The sequence below is a fragment of the Maylandia zebra genome, linkage group LG18 (genome assembly GCF_041146795.1).
Source record: "Maylandia zebra isolate NMK-2024a linkage group LG18, Mzebra_GT3a, whole genome shotgun sequence".
Lineage (NCBI taxonomy): Eukaryota > Metazoa > Chordata > Actinopteri > Cichliformes > Cichlidae > Maylandia > Maylandia zebra.
Window position 1 is genome coordinate 36015966 of NC_135184.1, and position 27814 is coordinate 36043779.

The 27814-nt window shown below is 43.5% G+C and overlaps 2 protein-coding genes across 6 annotated transcripts in view; one reads left to right on the forward strand and one right to left on the reverse strand.

The window, feature by feature from the left end:
- Positions 1 to 7645, forward strand: part of asph (aspartate beta-hydroxylase) — a 33784-nt gene extending 26139 nt beyond the window's left edge. For 3 of the 4 annotated variants that reach the window (XM_076876805.1, XM_076876806.1, XM_076876803.1), the window contains 7 exons: positions 1874 to 1957; positions 2075 to 2127; positions 2214 to 2291; positions 3483 to 4242; positions 4937 to 4966; positions 5079 to 5126; positions 6013 to 7645. In XM_076876805.1, coding sequence (XP_076732920.1) covers positions 1874 to 1957; positions 2075 to 2127; positions 2214 to 2291; positions 3483 to 4242; positions 4937 to 4966; positions 5079 to 5126; positions 6013 to 6020 — 1061 coding nt within the window. In that variant the 3' untranslated portion in view covers positions 6021 to 7645. The remainder of the gene's footprint in view (positions 1 to 1873; positions 1958 to 2074; positions 2128 to 2213; positions 2292 to 3482; positions 4243 to 4936; positions 4967 to 5078; positions 5127 to 6012) is intronic. The other variant, XM_076876804.1, reaches the window with a different exon arrangement.
- Positions 7646 to 16400: 8755 nt separating this feature from the next.
- LOC101472437 (phospholipid phosphatase-related protein type 4) overlaps positions 16401 to 27814 on the reverse strand; it is an 84088-nt gene continuing 72674 nt past the window's right edge. For both annotated transcript variants that reach the window (XM_076877087.1, XM_004575218.5), the window contains exon 11: positions 16401 to 27445. In XM_076877087.1, the coding sequence (XP_076733202.1) occupies positions 26529 to 27445 (917 nt within the window). In that variant the 3' untranslated portion in view covers positions 16401 to 26528. The remainder of the gene's footprint in view (positions 27446 to 27814) is intronic.

Consider the following 27814-nt stretch of genomic DNA (forward strand, 5'->3'; position numbering starts at 1 on the left):
GTTCACATGGTCACACAGCACCAATCATGTTTCACTCACCTGTGACTGAAATATGGAGCAAAGGTTGTATGCATTTACAACATTATTCCAAAGTCCCACATCTGATGGTCTGTGCTGGATCCATGCAGACACGTGGAGGACGTGTCAGGGTCAGAGGAACACAGCTGACGTGGTTTGAATAGAGCTGGACTGCATCCACACACAGCTGTTACCAGTGTGACGTTATCTACTCCACCTGTGCAGTCAGGCGTGTCAGTATGTGGATGCAAACGGCTGTGCTTCCTACTCGCACTATTTATATAGCACATTTAAAACCAAAGGTAGGCCAGAGTGCGTCACAATAATACAGTAAGTCATTGTCATCAAACATCAACAGAGTGCAAAATCAAGCACTAGTACTAATACTAAGCACTCGTTAAACCAGGAGAGTGGGCTAAATACAATGGATATCGGGCCTCGGTTCACAGATCGGTTCATAAATATAAAATATTATCTGGGTGAATAAGAAATAATGCAGTAAAAAAGTTAAAATAGATGAAATAAGGGCACTGACTAGTGAAACTAATGAAATGGGTACGTTTTTAACCGTGTTTTGAAAGATTGAATAGAGTCTGAGGCACGAATAGTAACAGGAAGACTGTTGCAGAGGTTCGGTGCAGCTGAGACAAAAGCACGATCGCCCCGGGCTTCAGGTGGGCCCTGGGCTTCAGGTGGGCCCCGGGCTTCAGGTGGGCCCCGGGCTTCAGGTGGGCCCCGGGCTTCAGGTGGGCCCCGGGCTTCAGGTGGGCCCCGGGCTGGACCAAGACTAGTTCACCAGATGATCTTAAGGCTCGACCAGGGGTATACAAGCTAAGAAGGTCGGCGAGATAGCTGGGCGCAATGTTATTTATAATATTAAAGGTAAGCAACAAGATTTTAAAATCAATACAATATTTGATGGGCAGCCGATGTAAGTCAAGAACTGGAGTGATGGAAGCAAATGTTCCAGTTAGGAGACAAGCTGAGGATTTCAACAAGCTGAAGTCTATGAAGGTGGACGGATTGGAGACCAGGGTGAAGGGAAATGCAGTAACCTAATGTGGAAGTCACTAAAGCATGGATAGGTTTGGCACAGCTGGTAAAAGATTACTGAGGACGCTTGTTATCCAGCTTAAATGAACAGTCCAGGAAAACACGGAGATCGCTCACAGTGTCAGGAAGCTGGCGAGGGCCAAATAGAGCGGCTGGTTGGTCCCGAGGGATATGCCTATCAAACACCACAAACTCGGTTCCATTCAAAAGAGCGACAGTCCGTCCTCACTCCAGAGGCGTGACATCCCGACGATTCGTCACGTCCCGCGGCATTCCTGAGGAACGCCAAAGGTGACCTTGTGCGTTCTTATGCTACGCACCGAGTTATGGATGAGATCCAGTAGCGTACACGTCCCAGCCATGTATTCCAGCCCGACCTTATCCCTCACCATCATTTAAGTAAAACAAACGTACATGTGTAGATTCATTCCAAACGGTTCTCATGTTTCCTCATCTTCCGATCTCGTAACATTGGGACGTGTTGATGCCTGGAAGCGTAATATAGCGACGATTTGTAAAATGAGACGCTTTGGGAGTGAGACCGTTCGCCTGCACTCCTGTTACTGAACAAGGAGAGTGATGAGGACTGAAGTTGATCCTCGTTGTGACTGAGAGCTGCATCAATAACCTCGCTGCAGACTCGGGACCTACCAGAGCTTTATAAGTGTCTGTGTTGGCCCCTGTGCGATAACACAACCCTGAAGGTGACCGACGAGGACTGAAACACTAAGGACACTTCCACAGTGTCCTTGGTTACACATGAAGGCCCCTCTGTGATCTACACGTGTGTTTGCTTCCTCAGCTGCTGTGGAGCCTGACCCTGTTCCTGTGGAAGATGTGATTGAAGCTGCTGTGGCAGAAGACACAGCTGCACCCTCACCACCAGGTATGTGTGGACAGCAGAGTCAGCTGTTAGGTCATAGTGAGATATACTCGGTGTGTAAAGGCACATCAGGCACAGGCAGTGCTTAACGATCTGACAGTGGGAACTTTGTTTCCTCAGAGCCTGAAGCTGCATCAGAATCAGCTCCTGAGGCTCCTCCTGAGGCCGATGAGGTTATACTGACAAACCTTTCACTCTTATTTCTGTCGCGCTTCCTGCCTGCTGGTGACACTTTGGTGGTCTACCTGTTGTTGTTCAGGTGATTGAGGAGGAGCCAGAGGTGCTGGAGGAGGAGCCTGCTGCAGAAGAGGAGGATGCTGCCGTTGAGGAAGAGGAGGTGATGTGTGTTTGTTATTAGTGTGCTGCCGTGTCAGTGTGTCGAGCAGAGACTCTTTCACTTTCTGAAACTCTGAGCTGCACTTTGGTGAAAAGGTTCATTTATTCACTTTTATTTGACTTCAGTTTGAAACTTTTAGATTAGAATTTGTTTCTTTAATCCATAGAAACATGGATATAAACAAATCCATGTTTCTATGGTAGATGGTAAAAAAACAGGAACATCTGTCATGTAGCTGTTTACCTTTCACTTCATTGCGTTGGCGTATGAATGGACCCAGGGGTGTTTTTATTAACGGAAAAAGTTCTAAACGTTATGAACATGTAGTAAAAAGTCCAAAATGAGTGTCTTTCCCAAAGCTGCTGGGTGGGCTGCAGGAGGGCAGGCCTGGCTCTGCGAGCTTTGAAGGAAACTGAGCCACATCATGCAGAACAAACTCGGTGTGTCTCTGATGATCTGTGTCCCCCAACCAGTCTGACAGAAACACCCTCACACATCCAGCACATAGGAACACACAAACACTGGGCAACAATGCCAGTGTCCTCTAGGACAACAGATGGAAATTAGCCCTTGGCTATAATCTGGTATGTTTACATTCATGTAATTTTTTTTTTACATTTATGTTCATTAACATGCACTGTCCTAAATAAATAAATAAATAAATAAATGTTCTGCTCAGTTCATCCTTCCATGGGAATGCCATGTTCTTCGTTTGTTCACCGGCTCATGTGAGGCTTTCCCTGCATAAACAGAAGCTCTGTGGTCCAGAGTCATGCTGACAGCCTGATTGGTCCATGTGCAGGGAAGGCCCGGCGTCCACGTTAGCCTGAGCGATAAAGACACGGCTCAGGTTAAAGACCCGGTAACGCTGTAGTGACAGGAATCCCTCTCTATAGTTGGTGCAGCCTGCTGGTAAGATGCAGCAAAACTATAATTCAATTCAGTTTTATTCATATAGCGCCAAATCACAACAAAAGTCGCCTCAAGGCGCTTCATAGATACAGAGAAAAACCCAACAATCATATGACCCCCTATGAGCAGCACTTTGGCGACAGTGGGAAGGAAAAACTCCCTTTTAACAGGAAGAAACCTCCGGCAGAACCAGGCTCAGGGAGGGGCGGGGCCATCTGCTGTGATTGGTTGGGGCCATATAATGTCTGAATATGGTTTAATGTGACTGTGCTGATTCAGGTTGCTCCAGCTGAAGAAGAGCCAGCTGCAGAGGAGATGATGGGAGACCAGCCTGCAGAGGAGGAGGAGGAAACAGAAGCAGAGGCCGCAGAGGAGGCTACAGAGGAGGCCACAGAGGAGACTACAGAGGAGGCTGTGGAGGAGGCCACAGAGGAGACTACAGAGGAGGCTGTGGAGGAGGCCACAGAGGAGACTACAGAGGAGGCTGTGGAGGAGGCCACAGAGGAGGCTACAGAGGAGACCGCGGAGGAGGCTGTGGAGGAGGCTACAGAGGAGACCGCGGAGGAGGCTGTGGAGGAGGCTACAGAGGAGACCGCGGAGGAGGCCACAGAAGAGGCTGTGGAGGAGGCCGAGGATGAAGCTGCAGCAGAGGTGGAAGAGTCTCTCGCTGATTCAGTGGAGGACACAGACGAGGAGGTGGCTGAGGAGACAGCTCTTACAGAGGAAGCTGTTGAGGAGCCACCTGAGGAGGAGGCAGCTCGCTTGGAAGAAGCTTATGAGGAGACGGCAGCAGTAGAAGAGGAGGAGGAGGGGGCTGCTCCATCAGAGGAACCTGCTGAGGAGGAAGAAGCTGCAGAAGAATCTGAGGCTGCAGCAGAAGAAATGGAGGCAGCACATGCAGAAGAAGCTGCTGAGGAAGCTCCTGTAGAGGAGCAGGAGGCTCCTTTAGCAGAAGCTGTTGAGGAGCAAGCTGAAGTAGAGGAAGCTCCTACAGAAGAGACCACTGAGGAAGAAATAACTGAGGAGGAAACAGAACCAGGTAAGACTGAAGCTCCTGAGAAAAACTACACACTGACACATATCAGTTAAAGTTTCCAACTCAGGAAAGCATATTTGTTTAATATGTGCGTTGAAGGACATGTCCTGGTCAAAAATGACTCCAAGGTTCCTCACAGCGTTACTGGAGGCCAAGGTAATGCCATCCAGAGTAAGAATCTGCTTAGATACCATATTTCTAAGCTTTTCAGGGCCGAGTACAATAACCTCAGTTTGATCTGAATTAAGAAGCAGAAAGTTAGCGGCCATCCAGGTCTTTATGTCTTTAAGACATTCCTGCAGTTTAACTCATTGGTGTGTGTTATCTGGCTTCATGCACAGATAGAGCTGGGTGTCATCAGCATAGCAGTGTAAATGTATGCTATGTCTACTAATGATGCTGCCTAAGGTAGCATCAGCAGCATGGCTCAGGTGTGGGTGCTGACACTCAGAGTGAGCTGTCTGTGGGGTCCAGTTTAACCTCAGTGGAACTATTGAGTGGTCATGGAGGTCACTTGTAACAAGCCTGAGCCTGTCTCATGTCTTCATCAGCACTGATAGCTGAGCCATCAGGACAGATCAAAGTCCAGCAAGCTCCTGAGAGCCTGTGCTTCACAGCACGTGTGCTAGCTGACCAACAGCACTGACACAGTGCTGAGGCAGGAGAATAATGTTGTTTCAATGTTTGTTTTTTACAGTCGCAGAAGAAGAAGCAGCACATGGTGGTGGTGAGTGGGTACACATCTCATTCCTGAAAGCTGACCTTCGCTGTGCCTTCAGAGGGCTGTGACTCAGTGTTGTTCTCGCTCTACTTCAGCATGTGTGTTTCTGTTTTTGCAGCAGCAAGGGCTCCTGAGATGGAGGACCTGTGGAAAGACGAGCCTACAGGTAACCAGTTTCATGGCTTCTACGTCCCATTAGAAGATTTGAAGAATTGAACTCCCTAAATCGAACGTATAAAATGCATCTCTGCCCGACTCCCTGCAGTCGTAGTTTGAACAGGGAAATCAGTCTTAGCACAGCTAATGAAAGGTCACACAGCTGCTGTGTGACCTTTCATTAGCTGTGCACTGATGAGTCGGGAGGCAGTCATGGTCAGCTGTTTGGTGTTTAAACAGCTGCACATACTGTAGCTGGTTGTGATAGAAGGATGTTAATCTGCAGCTGTGTGCACGGAGCATCACACTGGACCACAGAGCAGTGGCAGAGGCCGGTCCAGGCTGAGTCTGTTTTCTTTGACATCACCTACCTGAGGAACTAAATGCACATGTGGGGTGCTTCATGGTCACCTGATTCAGCCCCTCTGTCATCCACAGGGTTGCGATAAAGAGCGATCATTAGCAGGAATGATGTGCATAGCTCAGTTTGAGGTGAGGCGGTCAGACTTAGGGAACCATCACAGCAGAACGTGATGAGGATTAGGGTGGGACCCCCGAGTCCAGACGCTGGGGTGGAGATGAAGATGGAGCGATGGGGAGGAGGTGGGGTGCACAAAGATGTCTGCAAGGAACAATGACAGATGCACAGTGAGATTTAAAGTACGTGAAGAAGGCCAGAGGGCCTAGACCAGTGACGTGACAATCAGCCTGACGGCGTGGGAAAGTGGGAGTGATGTAAAGCTTAGATTAGCCGCCAACAGCTGGGAGCAGACAGATGTGTGACTGCAGATGTTCCTTATCAGAACGTACGTTTCATAAGAGATGAAGGGGGAGTGATCACCTGTCAGGTCACCTGTGAACACTGACCAATCGTCTCTCTGCTCTTGCGTCCACAGAAACGTAGGCCACGGCAGTCACCGCTGTGATGGAGCAGGGACCCACTGACATTGCATCAGCACCATCTGAGCTCAGATGATGATGCCCCTCTCCAGAGAAATGATTGAGTTGTCACGGCAACAATCGCCCCTCTCCCCCCATTTTCATCCCTCCCTTTAAATCTCCCTTTTAGTGTCAGTGTGTGAGATGATGTTCACTAACATGCTTCCTTTACCTTTGTTGTGTTTCTTTCAGGTTTGGGCTCATTCTTTTGTTTTCCTGTTTTCAGGGTGTTTTAGTTGAGTGTGTTTGGGCCGATGTCCACTCCCTGTGACGTGCGAGTGTGTGTTGCACTCGCACAGTCTTGTACCTCTCAGCAAAAAGAGCTGTAGCTGCACGTTAAGAAGCTTCACACTTTAAAGTGTCGGAGCAACCAAATCAAATGCCGGCTGAGAGCCGAAGCTGCTGCTCAGTGTAGAGAGGACTCTATGCAAAGGCGTGACGCGTGTCGCCCACCTCCTTCCTCCCCTCCTCCTTAGCATCAGGTGAATTTACCACTCAGTGTCGACTCCAGGATGAGCCATATGCTAACACATGAACTGTGTGTGTGTTTGTGAGTAATGCGTTGTTATGTGCGGACAGATCTTTGCTTATCCTTCTTGTTGTGTGAGCTGTAGTTTAGTTTTGCAGACTGTGTTTGACTCTTTTTGTTTTGTTATCTCACTACATCAAACTGTATTCTGTCGGCTCCTAGCTGGATCTTCTGTTTGCACAGCTGAACCTCAGCTTGTTGAGCTGTGAGGGCAGCGCCCCCCCACGTTTATAACAGTGGCTCCTTCCTGTGGAAATCCAGCCTCTCTGTAGAGGCGCAACGCCACCCTGTCACACACACAATAATGTCAAATCTTATTTTGAAGGCCAGATATAGACTCAAACATCGTTTCTGTTTGTTCTGTAAAAATAAATCACCTCGCTTCACTCGAGGATGATGATGTATGATGATGCGGTGAAAATGCTGTAGGAATCAGTAAACACTACGTGTGGTCCTCACTTACTGTAACAACAGCCGTGTGAATATGTCTGATTTTTCTTTCTCCTGTAACACTAGCTGGTGTTTCTGTTTGCTGAAACTTTGAGTCAATGTGAACTGAACCTTTGTAACATTGAAAAGTAGAATCTTTACTGAGAGACAACTTTTAGATTTTTTAATAGATTTTTTAAAAAGAATTTGGAGAGATGAGAAGAATTCTTATTTCCAGAAGATGCTTGCGGTGCTTTGTACTAAGCCATAAGCTGTTGCTGACTTTGTCCTGTGAAGCACAAACAAGAGAAACACTGTTGGGTTTTCAGTACTCGGCCCTGGTCACAGGTCACGTTCCTGTCTCAGATGGTTGTGGCGCACAGGCAGCGCTGTTGCTAAGCAGAGGCCACTTCTGATGAACACTATGCAACAAAGTATCAATGATGACAGAGGAGCGGAGGGGGCGTGGCCACGTCTTCGATGACATGCTGTCTTTGAGCCATAACCCTCAGATTATGGTTGAGTGTGCAGGTGTGACACTGTGCTGACTAAATGATCATGAAGTACTGACGGAGATTTGAAGTGGGAAGTTTTTCTGTTCTGGGAGCTACAATAAAAGATTTGGGACAACACAGCAGTGCCTGTTTATTTAGTTGTTGTTGTTGTTGTTTACCTGTTGTTTACCTGTGTGAAGCCTCGTCACAACACAAGACTTATTTAGTATTCCTAATCGATGCCGTGATGGTAGAGAAAATCCTCCAACATGTGACGTCGAGCTGCACAGCGCTGTCAGACTGCTGTGTGTGAAACGGCCACAGTGGGTCACTGTGTGATTATTGAACAGCTCTATGTCCCACTGTCCTGTCACAGAAACAAATCCGTGTTTCTGTGCTTTATGGCTATTTTACAGAATTTCAATGATCTTTTTCCTCCATGTTCAATTTTCTGTTTGTTTCTTTTTCTTTTTGCAGAAACTTGTTGTTGAAATTAGTTTAAAAACAGAAGAATAAGAATTTTATCATCATCATATAACACACTTTAAAACAACAGCTGACGCAAAGTGCTGTACATCAAAACTAAATAATACAAATACATAAGATGTAAAGCAAAAAGTACGAAATGAATTAGTTTTTTCTGTAATCAAACTAAGTCTCGCTGAGGCCAAAAGCCAAAGAATAAAAATGGGTTTAAGACGTATTTTATCTCATCTTATTTACTAATGCAGAGTGACTGCACAGGAAATGGTATTAACACTGCTGGAAGCACCGTGCACAGAATTCACCCAGTGAAAATGATTCAGAGTGGAGACATCAAGCAGACTGAGGTGCACAATACTTTTTTTCGTGAGAAGAATGGGAATGTTTTTAGTTTTAGTATAGGAAAGTATTCAAAGGGCTGGTTGGAGCTGAAGAAGGTGGAGTCTAGCAAAGGGAAAGGCTTATACCGAGCTGTGGAAGGAAGGAGAAAATGACTTGTATCAGTTGGCTTCGCAGATCAAGCTCTAGCAGATTAGGGCGATCGTGGCTCAAGAGTTGGGAGTTCGTCTTGTAATTGGAAGGTTGCCGGTTTAAGCCCCAGCTCCAACAGTCTCGGCCGTTGTGTCCTCGGGCAAGACACTTCACCCGTTGCCTACTGGTGGTGGTCAGAGGGCCCGGTAGTCCGGCAGCCTCGCCTCTGTCAGTGCGCCCCAGGGTGGCTGTGGCTACAATGTAGCTTGCTATCACCAGTGTGTGAATGTGTGGATGACTGGATGTGTAAAGCGCTTTGGGGTCCTTAGGGACTAGTAAAGCGCTATATAAATACAGACCATTTATCAAGGACGGGTGGAAATTGACTAAGAAGTGACGAGGGGATGTTAAGAAGATGTAAGGAATACTTAGCAGCCGATGAATGAAGAACAAGAGGATGGAGGACAGATGGTGGGTATGAAAGTGCAGAGGAACAAGTGATGACATGTATGAAGAGTGGAAAGGTGGTTGGTACAGATGACATGTGCAGAAATCTGGGACTGTGGGCTTTTTGTAGACCAGATTGTTTAACACAGTCCTGGACAGTGACAGCATGTATGCTGCTGCTGATTTCCAAAAACAGGACAGAAATGCAGCAACTACAGAAGGAATCAAGTTGATAAGTCACACCAACAGTATGGGTTCATACCAAGAAATAGTGCTACACATGTGATGTTTGCTGATGGAGGAGTATGGAGAAGGTAACAGAGTTGTATTGTCTTTGTATGAGGAAGTCAGGAAAAACAGATAAGTATGTGAGGGTGGTGCAGGACATGTATGAGGACAGCAAAACAGTGTTTAGATGTGGAAAGTGATGGATTACATCAGGGATCAGCGCTGAGCCCGGTCATGTTCACAGTGGTGATACGTTGGCCTGATCAATCATGTTTGAAGATGACATTGTGATCTGTAATGAAATTCAATGCAGTGCTATTTACACAACAAATCACAACAGTCGCCTCAAGGTGCTTTATATTGTGAGGTCGACCCTACAGTAACACATACAGAGAAAAACCCAACAATCATGTGATCCCCTATGAGCAGCACTTTGGTGACAGTGGGAAGGAAAAACTCCCTTTTAACAGGAAGAAACCTCCAACAGAACCAGGCTCAGGGAGGGGCGGGGCCATCTGCTGTGATTGGTTGGGGTGAGAGAAGGAAGTCAGGATAAAGACATGCTGTGGAAGAGAGACAGATTTATTTACTTTTTTTTGCCGAAAATTTAAATAGGGTGGCACGGTGGTTAGCACTGTTGCCACACAGCAAGAAGGTCCTGAGTTCAATTCCACCATCAGGTCTTTCTGTGTGGAGTTTGCATGTTCTCCCCGTGTTTGCGTGGGTTCCCTCCGGGTACTCCGGCTTCCTCCCACCGTCCAAAGACATGCAGCTTGTGGGGATAGGTTAATTGGATAATCCAAATTGCCACTAGGTTTGAATGTGCGTGTGAATGTGAGTGTGAATGGTTGTCTGTCTCTGTGTGTTGGCCCTGCGACAGACTGGCGACCTGTCCAGGGTGTACCCCGCCTCTCGCCCTATGACAGCTGGGATAGGCTCCAGCGCCCCCGCGACCCTGAAAAGGATAAGTGGAAGCGAACGGATGGATTTAAATAGTTAAAAGTTGAAATGTGAATAGTTGGTTTTTGTATTATATGATTTATTTATTAAATTTTATGTGGAGTGAATAAATAAAAGTATATTTACGGTGGCCCCTACAGACAAAACACATACAAACTCCAAAACACGTAAAAACACGTACGAACTCCGAAGCACGTACAAACTCAGAATTATTTGACTATATATGAATGCTTGTGTATAAATACACAAACAATACACATATGCTTTCATGCTTTTAATTGTGTAATTTAAGTGATCTAGTAGCTCTGTTTTGGAAGTTCAGTTCATGCTAGAAATGTGTTTTGGAGTTTGTACGTGTTTTGTCTCTAGGGGCCACCGTAAATATTTATATATAAACATATATAAATAAAACCACTTTTTTTTACGTTAGTAATTCCTTTTGTACATAATTTTATATTATTGTTAATAATAAATTAATTAAAGCAACAAAACAACCTGAAGAGCCGGTTCGGAGCTGAAAGAGCCGGAAATCCCATCACTAATATGTGTGTGTTATGAGAGTGTGAGTAATGTGCATGTCTAAGTTGTGGAATAAAATTGAGGCACAGGTGGCCAGAAGGGGACAGACGGTGGGGAGTGTCTCCCCTGTACCCTGGTGACCAGAGATGGGCAGTAACGCGTAACGCGTTACTGTAATCTGATTACTTTTTTCAAGTAACGAGTAAAGTAAGGGATTACTATTGCAAAAACGGTAATTAGATTACCGTTACTTTTCCGTAGGAACGCTGCGTTACTGCGTTACTAAAACCGTGATTTTTTGCGAGAATGTCTCACGACAGTGACGTAAGCGAGTGCGCCGTTAGTGACAACAGCTGTGTGCAGATCAACAATGGATCACATATCGAGTGCAGAGAGAGTATGAGCGTGCAGCGTTTAAAGCGTGGAAGTACTGACCTTACTTTGAGTTTGATTCCATAAAAAGTGACAAAAACATTAGTGTCCGCTGTGCGTGGGAAGAAAACTTCTTTTTACAGCGAAAAAACCCCTAAACTTCCAACAAGCACCGAGTAGCTACGACGTGATGGGAAACTCACAGAGAAACTCGCGGATTCTTCCACTGACCGCGGCACACCTGCACCAGGGTAAACCTCCGCCTACCCCACTCCTGCTTTACAGGTGAAAATAGAGCAAAAGGACCGCTGAGTCTTTGACTTTATTTATTTTCTGCTGTGTTTTACTTGCATCTATTTGAAAGACTGAGTGTAAACACAAAAAATATTTTATTTTATGTGCAGAAAATAGGTTTAAATGTTAAACTAATTTCTTCCAGTCAGAGAATGTTGCATATAATTAAATCTTTGCTTGATGCATAAAGTTAAAAGATTAAAACCAATAAAACAAGTTTTAAAAAGAGACTTTTCCATTTGATTACATTTTGTATGATGATTATGCAGAAAAAGTAGAACTGGGCTGAAAGATCTATCACTTTATCACCTCTTCAGGTTGCAAATCGTGTTTTTAAAAAGTAACTAAGTAATTAATTACTTTTGAAAATAAGTAATCAGTAAAGTAACGGGATTACTTTTTTGGGGAACTAATCAGTAATTAGTTACTGATTACTTTTTTCAAGTAACTTGACCAACACTGCTGGTGACACACCTGCACCCCAAGGCCCTGCATGTGTGGGTGGGTGTGGTGGAGCGAGTAGAGGGAGGCAGTTGGGGATCGAAATAAGGGAGGGGCAAGCAGCCCCTCCCTGGGTCAGCTCCCCTGCTGACCCAGGGAGGGGCTGCTTGCCCCTCCCTGGGTCAGCTCCCCTGCTGACCACAGTAGGCACCCCCGCCCTCTGGAACCCACCAAGGCCAGGGGGCCCAGACCCATCCAGACCCACGGCAGTAGCACCGCCAAGCCTCACATGACCCGTGGCCAGAGATTAATAACAAGTATGGTTCAGTGCAGAGAGGTTAGGGTCATTAACACATCATGACAAAAGAAGAAACACCCAGTGCATCATGGGAATCCCCAGCAGCCTACGTCTATTGCAGCATAACTAAGGGAGGATTCAGGGTCACCTGGTCCAGCCCTAACTATATGCTTTAGCAAAAAGGAAAGTTTGAAGCCTAATCTTGAAAGTAGAGATAGTGTCTGTCTCCTGAATCCAAACTGGAAGCTGGTTCCACAGAAGAGGGGCCTGAAAACTGAAGGCTCTGCCTCCCATTCTACTTTTAAATACTCTAGGAACAACAAGTAGGCCTGCAGAGCGAGAGCGAAGTGCTCTAATAGGGTGATATGGTACTACAAGGTCATTAAGATAAGATGGGGCCTGATTATTTAAGACCTCGTATGTGAGGAGCAGGATTTTGAATTCTGGATTTAACAGGAAGCCAAAACAGGAGAAATCTGCTCTCTCTTTCTAGTCCCTGTCAGGACTCTTGCTGCAGCATTTTGGATCAGCTGAAGGCTTTTCAGGGAGTTTTTAGGACTTCCTGATAATAATGAATCACAGTCGTCCAGCCTGGAAGTAATAAATGCATGAACTAGTTTTTCAGCGTCACTCTGAGACAGGATATTTCTAACTTTAGAGATGTTGCACAAATGGAAGAATGCAGTCTTACATATGTGCATTGAATGATTTCCTGTGTTGTTCAGTGGTGCATTATGGGTAATCTCAGTCTCTCACTGAGCGTGCTCCTGTGACTAGCCAGCACATCATGGAGTGGGTGGGAGGTATAATCCAGCACCGTCCTTATCTTGGACAGCATCCGCCTCTCAGACACCACCCCGAGGGAGTCCAGCTCCGTCCCCACAACATTACTGGCCTTGTGATCAGTTTAGTGAGTCTGTTGGCACCTGCGACTTCTGCAGGAAGTGGAAACACATAGGGAACACAGCTGACACAAATGAACATGATGCCACAGGGGAAGCAAAACTAAACACACTGAACAAGACTTTCAAAATAAAACAGGGAACATGGAGAGACATGAACTGGGACACATGAGCTTGACAGAGAGGGAGTCAGAAGAGAGAGACACAAGGGGAACCTTACAGAACAAGGAATTATTACTTAATACGAGGGAGAAAGAGTCTTTTTTTGCTTTTTGGTAGACATTTCTACTAAAACACTTTCGCCTTTATCCACACCTATTGTTATTTTATCAACTTTAGCTCATGACATGAGCTTAGCTTGATAAGCATCTTATCTTAATGACCTTGTAGTACCATATCACCCTATTAGAGCACTTCGCTCTCGCTCTGCAGGCCTACTTGTTGTTCCTAGAGTATTTAAAAGTAGAATGGGAGGCAGAGCCTTCAGTTTTCAGGCCCCTCTTCTGTTGCTTTTGAGCCACTTGCAAACAACATCCACACATAATTTAGAATCATCAGTGGAACCAACACAATACAACCAACCAATGTTGGGATGTCAGGAAACTTGAAAACTTCAAAGAGTAATCAAATTACAGTGTTTAATGGGTCACTTATATTGTTGAGCAGAAGCCATCTGTTTTTGACACAGACAGCAGTTTGCTGGTGAAAACATCGGAGCATTTTTCAGCTAAAGGGAAATTTTCCAAGAAGTAGATGGAAACCAAAAAGAGAGCTAAAGGAAGACAGCGCTGTTCTAGATTCAGCATGCTGATGACACTTTGTGTCTCCTCAGTTTGTAAATAACCACTTCCTAAATGAAATCCTATATCCCCGTCTGCTCCAGTCTGCATGCCAAATATCCTTGGGCAAGATGCTAACCCCAAGTCTCTCTCTGATGCATCCATCACAGCATGATGGTGTGAGGATGTTAGAGAGGAAGAGCACAGAGGAAGGTGCTGGTGTGAATGGGTGAACGAGGCAAGTCGTGTAAAGTGCTTTAGGTGCTCAGCTAGCTAAAGTTCTGTATAAGAACCAATCACCCCATATGTGCACAACTAGCTATTGGTCCAACTAGTTATGAGATATACTAGTCAGCTGAAGCAAATTCTGCATGTTATTCATGTATGAGCTAAGCTGCTGCACGCCCATCCTGCAGGTGGCAGCAGCGTTCTCTCTATGTTGGAAGGAGGCGGCATGAAGAAAGACGATAGTTTGGTTTTTCTAGTTCGTTGAAAGTGACTGGTTGTATGTAGAGTTTGTCATAGTAAACTAACATATAACCACTTGACCAGTGCAAGGTTGAACCCTTCTGTTGCAGGCATATGGGTATTAATGCTCACATTAGCCCCACTTGGCAAAACTGCTGTGATCTAGGATATGTCCATGGTTTTACACAGCATATGATGTGATCATCGGAGAATGACTCAAACCTTATGAGATTCTGTGAAATCTTGACTTTTAAATGAGTTTTCAGTAACGTCCCGCTGCATTTAAAACAAGTGTCTCCAAATCGCCAAAGATCTGTGAGTGCAGGTTCAAAACACACGATGTGGTCAAAGAGGCAGAGTTGTGTCTTTGGTCCTCATGGTTGATGTGCATCACTGTCACACACTACAGACGCCTCTGCAGTTCCCTTCTGGGGACAAATCCTGATTGGTCGACTAACCCTGAGTCGGTCACACGTCCATTTTGCATTCGTTAGTGTGTGTGAGCTCCAGTGTGCTGCATTCATGCTGAGCTCTCTGGCATAGTTGCCATGGTGACTTTCTGACCAACCAATCAAAGTTTTGTCTGCAGAATATTTCAGTGTTTTGTGCAAAAACACACATAACAAGTAACATGTTGGACCCACTATATAAATACTGCATAAACACACACACACTGCATGTCTGCATGGAAGTGTATAATAAAGCCCAGATCGCTCTCTTTCCCTCTGTATCGAGTACCCACCCCCAGTCTATCTGCTCTCCTCTCCCTCATGGCATTACCATGGAAACTCAGCTGAGATTACAAGGTTGCACCAGCAGTGAGGAGGACGAGACGGAGGGCGAGGAGCTACTGTAAAAGGAAGCAGGATGTAGTGTGAGATGGTTTTAAATGATTACCCAGCCATCGCCATCATCCTCACTCCCTCCTTTCATTGTCTCTCTGTTGTGTGTGTGTGTGTGTGTGTGTGTGTGTGTGTATTCAGGTCGCTAACCGTCTGACTTTCCTGCTGACTGCTCTGCTGCCTTTTCTTCTTCATGCTCCCTAATGCTGTAACTCCACACAAACAGGAGAATATCCTCAGTAAACATCCCATGCTCCCACTCCACTCCACCCGGGCTCCACACACACACACACAGACACACACACAAGCCCGTTCAGCTATCTTAGTGAGGACCTTCATTGACATAATGCTTTCCCTAGCCCCTTACCCTAACCATTAAAAATGAATGCCTAACCCTTACCTTAAACCTAACCATAACCTAACTGTAACGCTGACACTAAAACTACATTCAAACTTGTGAGGACCGGTGTGTGTGTGTCCTCACAAGTGACTGTTGGTTCTCACAAGTGTAGTAGAATGCAGATTTCGGTCCTCACAAAGATAGCTAGACAGGAACACACACACACACAAGTGATCAGGATGTTAAATGTTCGAACTAGGCCTTATTATTGTCGCTCAATAAGCCGTTAACAGGCTGAAACACTCTTGTAAACGCGCTTCTATTCCCTTTCCTCTCCACACCACCACAACTGCACCGCCTCATTTTGCCAGACAGTAATAACTATAACAAAACACACTCACTTCATTATTTAACCAATAAGAAAGAAAACTGATATTTATGCAGAAATCAAGTGTTTAACAGATTTGTGCAGCAATTTTCAGTCCCACATGTCGCCAGCTGCTGTTTCACAAAGTGGTAACACTAGTTTGTTCTTCCAGTATTTAAATGATCAATGCTCATTTTATAGAATGGTATACATTATATTATTACTAAACAACACAATGATGCATGCATATATATATATTTACGTGTTTTCTTTTGCAGTCATAGTAAAGCTGTTCAGTTTTAAAGAGCCTCGCAGCAAAGGACACTAGGTTACTGTGAGGTGCAGAAGATCAAGAGGATGAGGATGGATAACAGACGCGTCCTTTTTTGGAAAACCATGCAGATGAAGGTTTTCCTTGAGATTGGTTTAATGGAGTCGAAGGTAGTACTCCAAGATTCCTCTCAGTGTTACTGGAGCCCAGTTCTCTGCTGTGGTATCTGAACCCCTGGTAAGGTCATCCTGTTGAATATGTTGTTACACATTGTGTTTGTGAAAAGTGTACCTGTATATTGTTCACATGTTGAAATAAATTACCAATCAATCAATCAAAGTGGGCAGAAACAGTTGTGTCCTATAGATGCAGCATCAACAGGCCAGTACAATAAAAGAAAGCCAAGCAGCGTGATATCAAAGCTTTATTTAGTTACAGAGACACCACTGCAGAACATCATTATCAGCAAACTGCCAATGTTCCACTTCTTTACAAATTCAGTTCATATCTGTTCATTCTGATACACTCAGACCCTTAACATTGACCTGCTTTGCACACAGAGACAGTCCTATAGTCCAGATCAGAGCTTGTTTTCATTAGAAGTGTTGTTACAGTCACAGATACGACAAGTCCAGTAATTCTCTTCACATGGAGCTCACATTTAGTCTCAGAGGCAGGTTATGGGAATGATTTGGTAATAAAACACACATGAACTGGCACTTAGCATTAACTAATGTGACACAACAAAGCAAATAACACATGAAAATAATACTAAAATTATAAATGATGCTGATTATTCTCAGTAGCAGTGTTAATGTTGTGATTCTGCAGCCTGAGCTTTTGTACCTTCTCTACATACTATGACCTCATTATGTTTAATGTGAGCATCCAGAATCAAACAGGACACAACAAAAACACCAGCTTACCAACAATCACACCTTTACAAAGATTGAACTTCCCAGAAGAACACCGCACATTTATATTCAAGTTGGTCGTCTTTACAGTGACGATGTCGTGTCATCTCAAGAATAGCAACTTATTCCCATAAAAATCTGGATAGTTTAATTATGATATAATAAATGTGTTGCTGTTGTTTTTGTTTGTTTGTTTTGGCAACGCTGTAACAATAAAAGAAACAGAGCATGAAACATACCACCCAGCAAACATGCACACAGTATACATACAGTACAATACCATGTACACGTGAGCATGTCCACTGAATGTAGAACATGACACCGTTTCTCTCTATGATATTAAATTCTATGTCTGCCTTTTCCATCAGTCATCTAGAAATGATGGTGCTAGCTGCAGAAAGATTTGTAGACATGTGGATTATCTGGTTGGTGCAGATGTCAGTGTGCCCTACAGCTGCAGGAGTCACTCGAGTTTCAGGCTTTAACTTTCTTGCCTCTTATTGACTTTAAGTGGGGTGACATAGCGCACTGCCAAATTGTGAGTTGTGAACTGTGCTGATTCGCATTGCTGATGCTGAAAGGCTGAGCACTGGCCAATCAATTCACAGTTTTTTAGCTGCTAGCCAACCTAACTATATTATAAAAATAACTGAAAAAGAGGAAGTGGGTAGTGATAGTGTGCTCGCTTGGCTCATCCTAGCTGCTCATTGAAGCTTGGTTAGCTTGGCTTCCGAGGATATTAGAATGACACGAGGAGACTGGAATGATGAGCACTACAAAGTTCAGGCAGGCCCGCGTCTCCAGGCCGAGCTCAAAATATTTTGCGGTCTATGCTAAACTTTAGCATTTTCACAGAGCTAAAACCCCAAACCTAACACTGCGGTTTGGCATAGAAGATTTACTGATGAGCAAAAAGATACAAATGTCTATGTACAGCATAGAAACAGGAAATGAATGCTGCTGCCAGTCATTACAAAGAGCTAGTATCTTTTATCTTCCAGTTATTATAAATCTGATAGAAAAAACCCTAAAAGTATAACAAGATTAAGATAACTTTACAGCTTCAGTTTTGTTTTGGTATTGCTTATTTGGATCCTGCTGGGCTCGTGTAATGAACGAACAGTAAAATAGCACTAAGTGGTCTAAACCTCAATAAGAAGGAAACTCTGGAAACAGGACATTATTTCCTCCCTGTCCAAAAGAACTAACTAACAAAGTCCTTCCACATTTCTGTGAACACAGACTTTGATCGTCCACTTTATATAAGTTACAGGATTTATGAGCCCTGGAAAGGCCAGCTATTTTCCTCTACTTTATAAGAAGCTTGGCTAACCACCACTTCACCCCAGCTTGGAGTCTTGTGAAAAACACATATTTTTCCAAATATGGACTGATCCCCGCCTACCGGCTGGCAACTGGGACGCGTATTCACCTTTCTGTTTGGGAAGGAGCCTGAGTGTGTGACACTAGTGGTGACTCTGGAACCAGTCTCTTGGAGAGGGGCTGGACTCTGTCCTAGTCTGGAATTGCCTTCGGTGAGAGGCAGTGGGCTGGGGTGGGGATTTTGGTATTAACTGTGGGTGAGAGGGTTCAGGTTTGGAAACAGATCTTGACTGTCATCTGTGCTGAACGACAGTTCAGAGTACCCCGCCTTCTTGGAGTCTCGGGGTGGGGTCTTCAAAGTGCTCCACCTGTTGTCCCCTTTATTGTATTTTATATTTGTATTTTATTGTACAGCACTTTGGTCAGCCTCGGTTGTTTTTAAATGTGCTTTATAAATAAACTTGACTTGACTTGTCCTACAGGGAGACTTTAATGTTCATGTAGGCAACAACAGTGAGATCTGGAGCGGCGTGATTCGAACCCAAACGGTGTCTTGTTACTGGACTTCTGTGCAAACCACAGCATGTCCACAACAAACACCATGTTCGAATAAGGGTTTCCATAAGTGTACGTGGCACCAGGACGCTCTATTATGCAGGTCGATGATCACTTTTTGTAATCGTATAATCAGACCTGTGGTCATATGTTCTGGACACATGGGTGAAGAGAGGGACTGAGCTGTCAACTGATCATCACCTAGTGGTGACTTGCATCAGATGGTGGGGGAGGAGCTGGGCAGACCTGCTGCACCTAAACATACGGTGAGGGTGTGGGTGGGAACACCCAGCAGAGACCCCGGTCCACAAAATCCTCAGCTCCCATCGCTGGTAGAGCTTCAACAGCATTCCAGGGCACACTGGGGATTTTACTTCCTCCAAACCATCAACGTGTCTTTTAGACCCCATTCCTACAAAACTGCTCAAAGAAGTCCTGCCATTAATTAATTCTTCGATCTTAAATATGATCAACCTATCTCTAATGATCGGCTATGTACCACAGGCCTTCAAGCTGGCTGTAGTTAAACCTTTACTCAAAAAGCATCTCTAGACCCAGCAGTCTTAGCTAATTATAGGCCAATCTCCAACCTTCCTTTATATCAAACATCCTTGAAAGAGTAGTTGTCAAACAGCTAACAGATCATCTGCAGAGGTTTATTTGAAGAGTTTCAGTCAGGTTTCAGAGCTCATCACAGAAACAGCTTTAGTGAAGGTTACAAATGATCTTCTTATGGCCTCTGACAGTGGACTCATCTCTGTGCTTGTCCTGCTAGACCTCAGTGCAGCGTTCGATACTGTCGACCATAATATCCTATTAGAGCGATTAGAACATGCTGTAGGTATTACAGGTACTGTGCTGCAGTGGTTTGTATCATATCTATCTAATAGACTCCAGTTTGTGCATGTAAATGGAGAGTCCTCTTCACACACTGAGGTTAATTATGGAGTTCCACAGGGTTCAGTGCTAGGACCAATTCTGTTTACATTATACATGCTTCCCTTAGGCAGCATCATTAGAAGACATAGCATACATTTACACTGCTATGCAGATGACACCCAGCTCTATCTGTCCATGAAGCCAGATAACACACACCAATGAGTTAAACTGCAGGAATGTCTTAAAGACATAAAGACCTGGATGGCCGCTAACTTTCTGCTTCTTAATTCAGATCAAACTGAGGTTATTGTACTCGGCCCTGAAAAGCCTAGAAATATGGTATCTAAGCAGATTCTTACTCTGGATGGCATTACCTTGGCCTCCAGTAACACTGTGAGGAACCTTGGAGTCATTTTTGACCAGGACATGTCCTTCAATGCACATATTAAACAAATATGTAAGACTGCGTTCTTCCATTTGTGCAACATCTCTAAAGTTAGAAATATCCTGTCTCAGAGTGACGCTGAAAAACTAGTTCATGCATTTATTACTTCCAGGCTGGACGACTGTAATTCATTATTATCAGGATGTCCAAAAAACTCCCTGAAAAGCCTTCAGCTAATCCAAAATGCTGCAGCAAGAGTCCTGACAGGGACTAGAAAGAGAGAGCAGATTTCTCCTGTTTTGGCTTCCTGTTAAATCCAGAATTCAAAATCCTGCTCCTCACATACAAGGTCTTAAATAATCAGGCCCCATCTTATCTTAATGACCTTGTAGTACCATATCACCCTATTAGAGCACTTTGCTCTCGCTCTGCAGGCCTACTTGTTGTTCCTAGAGTATTTAAAAGTAGAATGGGAGGCAGAGCCTTCAGTTTTCAGGCCCTCTTCTGTTGAAACCTACAACTAACCCTAAACAAGTTGCCTGGAGCAACCTGTGGTTAAAACTCTGTCTTTATTGACATTTTGCAAGCAAATATTTGTAGCAACCATGAAACAATTTAGTAATAAGTCAGATATGCACAACAAACTGTTACCAGTTGTATCAGGATTTGATAAAACAGGCTCTTCATTCAGCCAGAGACAATTTTGTTATATTTTTCTTAGGCAGGTCATAAGATGGCCTGTTACCACAGTGTCAACATTTTTTTTTAACCGTTAGACGTCAGTGGGGATTGAAGCATCACAAGATGAATTTAACTGCAGCAACTGGTTTTTTGACTGACTTGTAACTCATGTTTTTAGTATCCTGAAAAAAAAATCTGATTTCCAACATGTGATAGTGTGAGACTCCTGTTTGTAGGTCATACTGACTCACAGGAGTGCACATGGTAGCAATCTGCCTCTGAAGTCTGACATCATTAGCTGTTTCCGGGTCCAAACTCAAACACTGCAGCATCACTGAGAGTTACAAACTGTGTGGCTGCTCTACCAGGTGTCACAATAAAGTTTAACATCCAGGAATCCATGAAAAAGGATTTATGAAGTTAGTTAGCAGGCAGTTAGCTCACTAGCGTCCAAGTAAAGATGATACACCACGTTTTGGCTGAGGGATTTCTGAAATCCCTAACCCCTAACCCTATTACTTACAACATAAATGAAGACAGAAGACTAAACAACAGTTTGTAGGGTTACTGAAGTTGGGCTAGCTGCTATATAATGCTGGTGGCTAGCTACAGAGCAATGGTTATGATAACATAAGTGCATTAGCACAGTGAAGCTGGAGGATGAACACTAACTTTTTTCTCCTCAGTAAAAGTTACGGCGAGAGCCTCTGATGGGCAGAGACAAATGTAATCACATGACAGGAAAAAGATGCTGAAAACAGACCAAACTTCAGCCAGGAGACCATCTGAGATGATCCATCCCAGCACTACTGCTGCATGTTTGTATTACTTGTAGTGAAAACATCCTGGTCCCCAGCTTCATGCACACATTCTAATCTTTCTCAGCCTACAAGTGATTCTTTTCTGTCCTGTTCAAATATGTGGCGTCTGGTAAACCGTGAGCCGACGAGCTGTAGTTGAGCTAATAAAAACCCAGCGAGGCCGACAGTGATCACTGACTGTTTTTAGGGGCTTGTTCAGATTAAACAGAACAAGATCCAAAGCATTACAACACGTTAAAACGACAAAAGCCTTAATGAACACAGTGTAGTTTGCACCTGGAAGCAGGGTTTACACGTCATCACTTAACAACCGGATGATAATTAGCCACAAATTTTACAAGCAGATATAAAAAATTCACACACAACAATATAAAATATCTATACATTGTATCTATCAAGAGAGATTGAACAAAAAAAAGACAAAAATAACCCTACAATTATAAATAAGACAATTATTAAATAGTTTCAGTTATGGGTAATTTACATTGTATCAAACATTTTTAGGACATAATTTCACCAGATGGTTAAATGAACACAGTGGATGTGTTGTAAACAGCAGGCCATACATCGTGTAACAACAGGCAGGATAGCGTAAGAAGGTTACCCGTGTAGCTGTTAGCTGAAAAAACCTGCAACCCTGGTGTCCTTAGCTAATAACTGTTACTACTCCCAAACCAAAGATCGCTGTGCACTGAAGACTCTAGTCTGATAACACACTCCACACCATGGTGACACACAGAGGTAAGCTCAAATTAACACTGTAAGGTTGCAACTTTGACATAAGTTGTGAGAAGCGCTTCAAATATTACTTTCAGTGAACACGATTAGTAACAGGTCATGTGAAACCATGCCTACTGATTCATAGTACTGAGCCATGTACCAACACTGTAGTGTATGCTGTAATTTGCACTGTGCACCTACCCACAACATAACTACACACTAAAGCAACACAGACCTGAAAAACTGGCTTTGGTCTGCTTGGCTGTAATATTCAGTGCAAACACAGCATATTTGAACAGCACATACCATGGCCCACTATGGCTCTACAGAGATTTTATACTGTACTATAAATTAAGGCTGATGGTGCAAAAAAAGAAAAAACCCTTGTTGTTATATGAAGTTATTATTAGAACCAGAAATCCGCGCAGAGCATAAAGAGGAGCCTGGCAGCTGCTTCGGTGACAGTAATGATCAGGTGCAGGGACACTTGGCTTGTACAGTTCTAGTTCTTGGGCTCACCATGACACCATGTGCACGATTGGCAGGGGGATTATCCACATCATTACTGTATTATTCCATGTTATTTGAAACAATTCCATGTTGTTCCAAATTACACTCCAACTACATCTGAGCATAGGTGCAGGTCGTTGTGTGCTTCAGACTTTAAATCGAATCCCCAGACTCTCAAAGTCCTTCACCTTCATCAACTGACAACATGTGCTTTTCAGTATCATCATCCAAACTCCTCCAGTATCAAACTGTACATCGTAACAATGATAAAATGAAGTAGAAGTGTTTAGAAATATTCATATTAGAAATATACAAATGCTTAAAAAACCAGATGAGAATCATTTATGACCTCCAGTCACAAGTTATGAATGTTAAGATGCAGAATGACGTCCCTGCCAGAGCTTAATAAAACTCCAAATTGTCCTTCAAGCACAAATCATAAACCAATTTTTCTGTTCCACAACTATCACAGCCCGTTTCACTCCATCCAAGCGACACACAAGTATAAAATGTTTAGAATGCAAACGTTCACTTTGAAATATTTGGGCTTTTGGGTTTTTGGCGAGTCAAAGTGACTCTTCACCTGCTCTCACTTTAAACTGTTCTCTTTCCAGGCCTGTACACAGAGATCAACATTGTCTCATGCCGCTCACAGCATTCGTGTCAAACGCAGCTGAACTGGAATCACATGCAGAGCACGAACCACAAACATGTCGGAACAATTCTACACGTGTTCTGGCTGCAGTTTCATACGTGTACGTCCACTCTGCATTCTCCCATTAACAGGACAAAGTTACCTGTAAACTTGTAAAGCAGTAGAAAAAAATGAATTTTTTTAAGCCTTACAAACTTCACCAAACCTTCTGAGCTAAAAACACATGCATACACTGCTCACCAACTGCTGCTTACCTAGAAACTTAGTTAACTTCCACTGCTGAAATGAACTGCAGGGCTCAGTTAGTGGGAAATACCTACCAGATTAAATCTTTCATAGCAAAGAGACAAAACGATTACCAGAAGATCAAAGAACTGATAGTAACTGCAGTCGAAGGCATTCTCAGGGACAACTCTAACCCTACCTCCAGGGAATCAGAATATATTTGTGTTTTTATTGGCGATCCAGAGACGAGGACAGTGATGCGTCCGTCAGTCAGCACGCTGTCTTTTATAGCTGCATCATTCACTGTGTTCAGAAATATCTTTCACTTCTGATATTTCAATTGGCCCAAATAAACATGCATTTGTTAACAAGTGTCTCTTTAATGCTAGAACCCTCCACAACTTACACACCATTTCAAATTTACACAACATCTTTAGCTGGTCTCGAAAAAACAAAAACAACAAAAAACCAGCTGAAAAGAATTCGAACAAACAACCGAAACACAAAAATGACTTCAGCGGCCGGGAAATCATCAAACTGGTGCTTCTTGATCAGGGTACATTCAAGTTGTCTGTTGGTTGGGTAACAACTAAAAGTATCTTTCATATTAGTCCTCTGCCATAATCTTCTGAGGTTCCCTCGTGATTCCTATCAAGCTCCTCTACTTCCTCCTTAGTTCGCCTTGCACTGATTTCCATTGTGCTTATGTGGTTAGCATGTCACAGATCTTTGACTGAAAGCGATTTATGTCAACTTTTGTTTTGAAATTTACTATATTACTAAAGCTCGCTTGACCATTTAAAAACAGCTCGACAGGCCCAGTCTTTCCAGTAGCATCAAACGTTATCATTCACTGCACTGACAGCTGCAATAAGCAAAGAAATACTGGAGCACAAGCAAACACGTACAGAAAGTATATAGATATCTACACAGCACAGCAGCTGGAAATCACCCACCGCACATGTTGGTGCTTTCTGAATGTTTTCACAATCCCAACGTCACTTTGCTGTTTCTAGGCAGATTCTCATCAAGATAAACAAAGTAGAGTCCTGCACAAACACGTGGTATCTATGTGACTCGCCTACAGCTACAGGACTTTTCTTTGATGGCACTTGGGCACAAAGTTTATTGAACAATGTAAACACTGGGTTAAGAAAATGTCTATTAAATATTCTTCTAACTGGCAATCTATACATTTAAAAAGAAAACAACAACAACAAAAACACTTTTTTTCCACTGACATCAATGACTGAGTGAAAAAAGTAATAATAATAATAATAATACTGTCTATACTCTATGAATTCACCCACACATGCAAGTATTAAAGTATTTGAGAGTATGAGATAAAAACAAAGTTTTCATTTCATATTTCCACAACTGCGAAACATTATAAAAAATAAATAATAAATATGTGAACAGAGAGCAGGGAAGTGTTAAAAAAAGAATTTTTAAAACCTTTCTCTGGTTTATTCCCAACGTTTTTTTAAAAATCTTCGATAATGGGTGATTTATTTGTAAAATAATAAAGTATTATTAATGGAAATATTTTATCTTTTATCATTTATATGTTTTGAAAATAACATATATAATAAAATTACATTTGATTATTTTAAGAGTTTGACCTTTTCCTGAAAATGTTATTTAAATTATGATAATTACATTTTAATTATACTGTACACTTTTTACTTTTTAGTCTTTTTCTCTTAAAATATTCTGATTTCCTTTGAAAACGGAACAAAGTGGCATTTCACTTATATTTACTCGTTCTTCACTTTAAAGTACAAATCCTCACTGTTACTTCAGCGTGCTCGTATAATTATTATCTTTTTCATCATAAAACATTTTCGTATAAAACTTTATCTCATAACCGTTCCAACTTTATTCTGTAATGACTCCATGTTTCGTCCTTAGAGTGGCTGTAATACCAAGTCATAAAGCTGGGAAATCAAACTAAAGAACAGGAAACGAATGAACTTCCTTTGTGCAGGCGATGCTGCGTGTGTCAGTACAACTACCACACAGTAAGAATCATTTATACACTGCGCACCAATAAAACACAGCATGAGAAAAAGTGCTTGTTTTAGTATCTAAACACCATATATGCCCCTTGATATTGTTCTTATTCAACACAAACACAATACCACCATCAAATAAGATATATTGTTATTACCCAGAAGGGACTCTTTGCAGTCCAGACATAATTAAGACCGTGGATTTAATTTCCCCTGTGGCTGCCCACACTCTTATGTACAAACACAATCACAGTTATAGGCTTTGAATACAAATTTCCATCTAAGGGCATGTGGTTACGATGTTCGATGTTACCTGTGTGTGACAAAAACGTGGATGTGTAGAAATGTCACCCCTGTTTTAGCTGAGCTTTGTAGCCAGAGAAAAGCGAGTCATTAGTGTGAATCTGTCCTCACTGGCAGGGTAATAATACCAGCGTAGACCAGCAGTTTATTTAAGCCTCTTATCTTTGTGCCTACGAAGCAAGTGTAGCGATACGTGATAAAAATATGTAAATATGTAGTAAAATAAGAAGAAATGTTGACTCAAACTCAGTCCAACCGACTCCTTGTATGTTGACCAGGAGCAAACTGGGAGCAGTCATGACTCGACGTCTATGGCCTGTGAACCCAAGTCGATCTCTAACCTACTGCTAACAGAATTTAATAAGCTGGACAAAAGTGGCCATCTACTGTAGCCTGATTGGTCATTTGAGAACGTGTGAATGTCTTTTACCATGTCCTATTGGCTGCAGGTGGTAAGCAGATTGTTCACATCATCTCCAGAAACGTCCCATTGGTCTAGAATGGTTTACTTGTTTTTATAATTGTAGTTATAGATGGATAACTCACACTGAACATGCTATTCTTTATAGGCCAGCCCAAAAGTAGGCGGGGGAGTGTGAGTCAGGATTGGGCGGGGTAAAGTAGGGGGAGGGGTGGGGCTTGGACGCCCAAACACTCCCTGCAGCTGCCTGTTGGGGTGGTTGGGGTGAATGGGGTTCTCTTGAAAGCTTCGCAGGTTTTCGTGAAAGCGGTTGCTGCTTTCGTTGTCAAGGCGGTTGCCGTCATCACAAAGGCGGTGGTTGTTGTGGAATTCAGGGGTAGGCCCTCGATCCTGGACGTGGACCATGTTGCTGCTGCTCTTCCTTCTCAAGGTGGATTCACGGCTGGATGAGGCAACCGACTGGCAGTCCGAGCCGCCGTCACTGCTGGCAGCTGTCGCCTCCACTGGTGTAACCCTGATAGTGGTGACTGCTTGAGGGTGGGGGTGGAAGGGAGGAGCAAAGGTGGCAGTGGGTGTGAACGGCATGTTCGAGTTGTTAGAAGGAGGATTAAAGTTAGCGTGAGCGTTGTTAAAACTGGGATTATTGGAATTGTTAGGATTAAAACTGAGGTGCTGGTAGTTGTTGGGATTATTTGGATGTAAGGGATGTAACGGGTGCACAACATGTGGATGGCTGGTGTAGACACCTCCTCCTCCTCCCATTCCACTGCCCCCTGCGTCCCCACCCCCATCGCTCTCTGTTTCTGTCCCCATGACACTCCTCCTCCCATCCACCGATCCACCGTCCTTCAGCGAATCGCAGCTGTCCGTGTGTCTGTTCAGGTCATTGAGGTTGAAAGCCGACTGCCGAAGGGAAGCTCTTTGTTCTGGTGGTCTCCATCGCCAGGAGCCGCTTCCATCAGTGCTCGGAGGTTTCACTATTGGTTTGTTTGATCTGGACTCTGGGTGGGCTTCAACACGAACGATACTCCCAGTTCTCTCCAAACCTCCCCCTAGAAGAGCAAGCAAGTATTCAGCGAACTGAATCATCAACAAGGATGTAAGTACGAGCCAGAAAAGTATGAACAGCAAAATGTGTTACTGTAGGTGCTCACAGGGATGCACCAGCCCAATGATGGGATGTGTCCTTTTGTTAGACGGAGAAATAAGAAACAATTCTGAGAACTACACATTTGTTCCAGCTCCAGTTACTAACAACAGGGCTGGCTATGGTCACTGATTTCCAGGAGTGGGTTTAAAAACAAAACTATTTCCCGATTCAAATTGATTTGAGTTTGAATAATGCAATATCGATTTTTAAATCATGTAAAAATCCAATATAAATATATGCTACAATATGAATGTATTTTGCCAGAAACAGC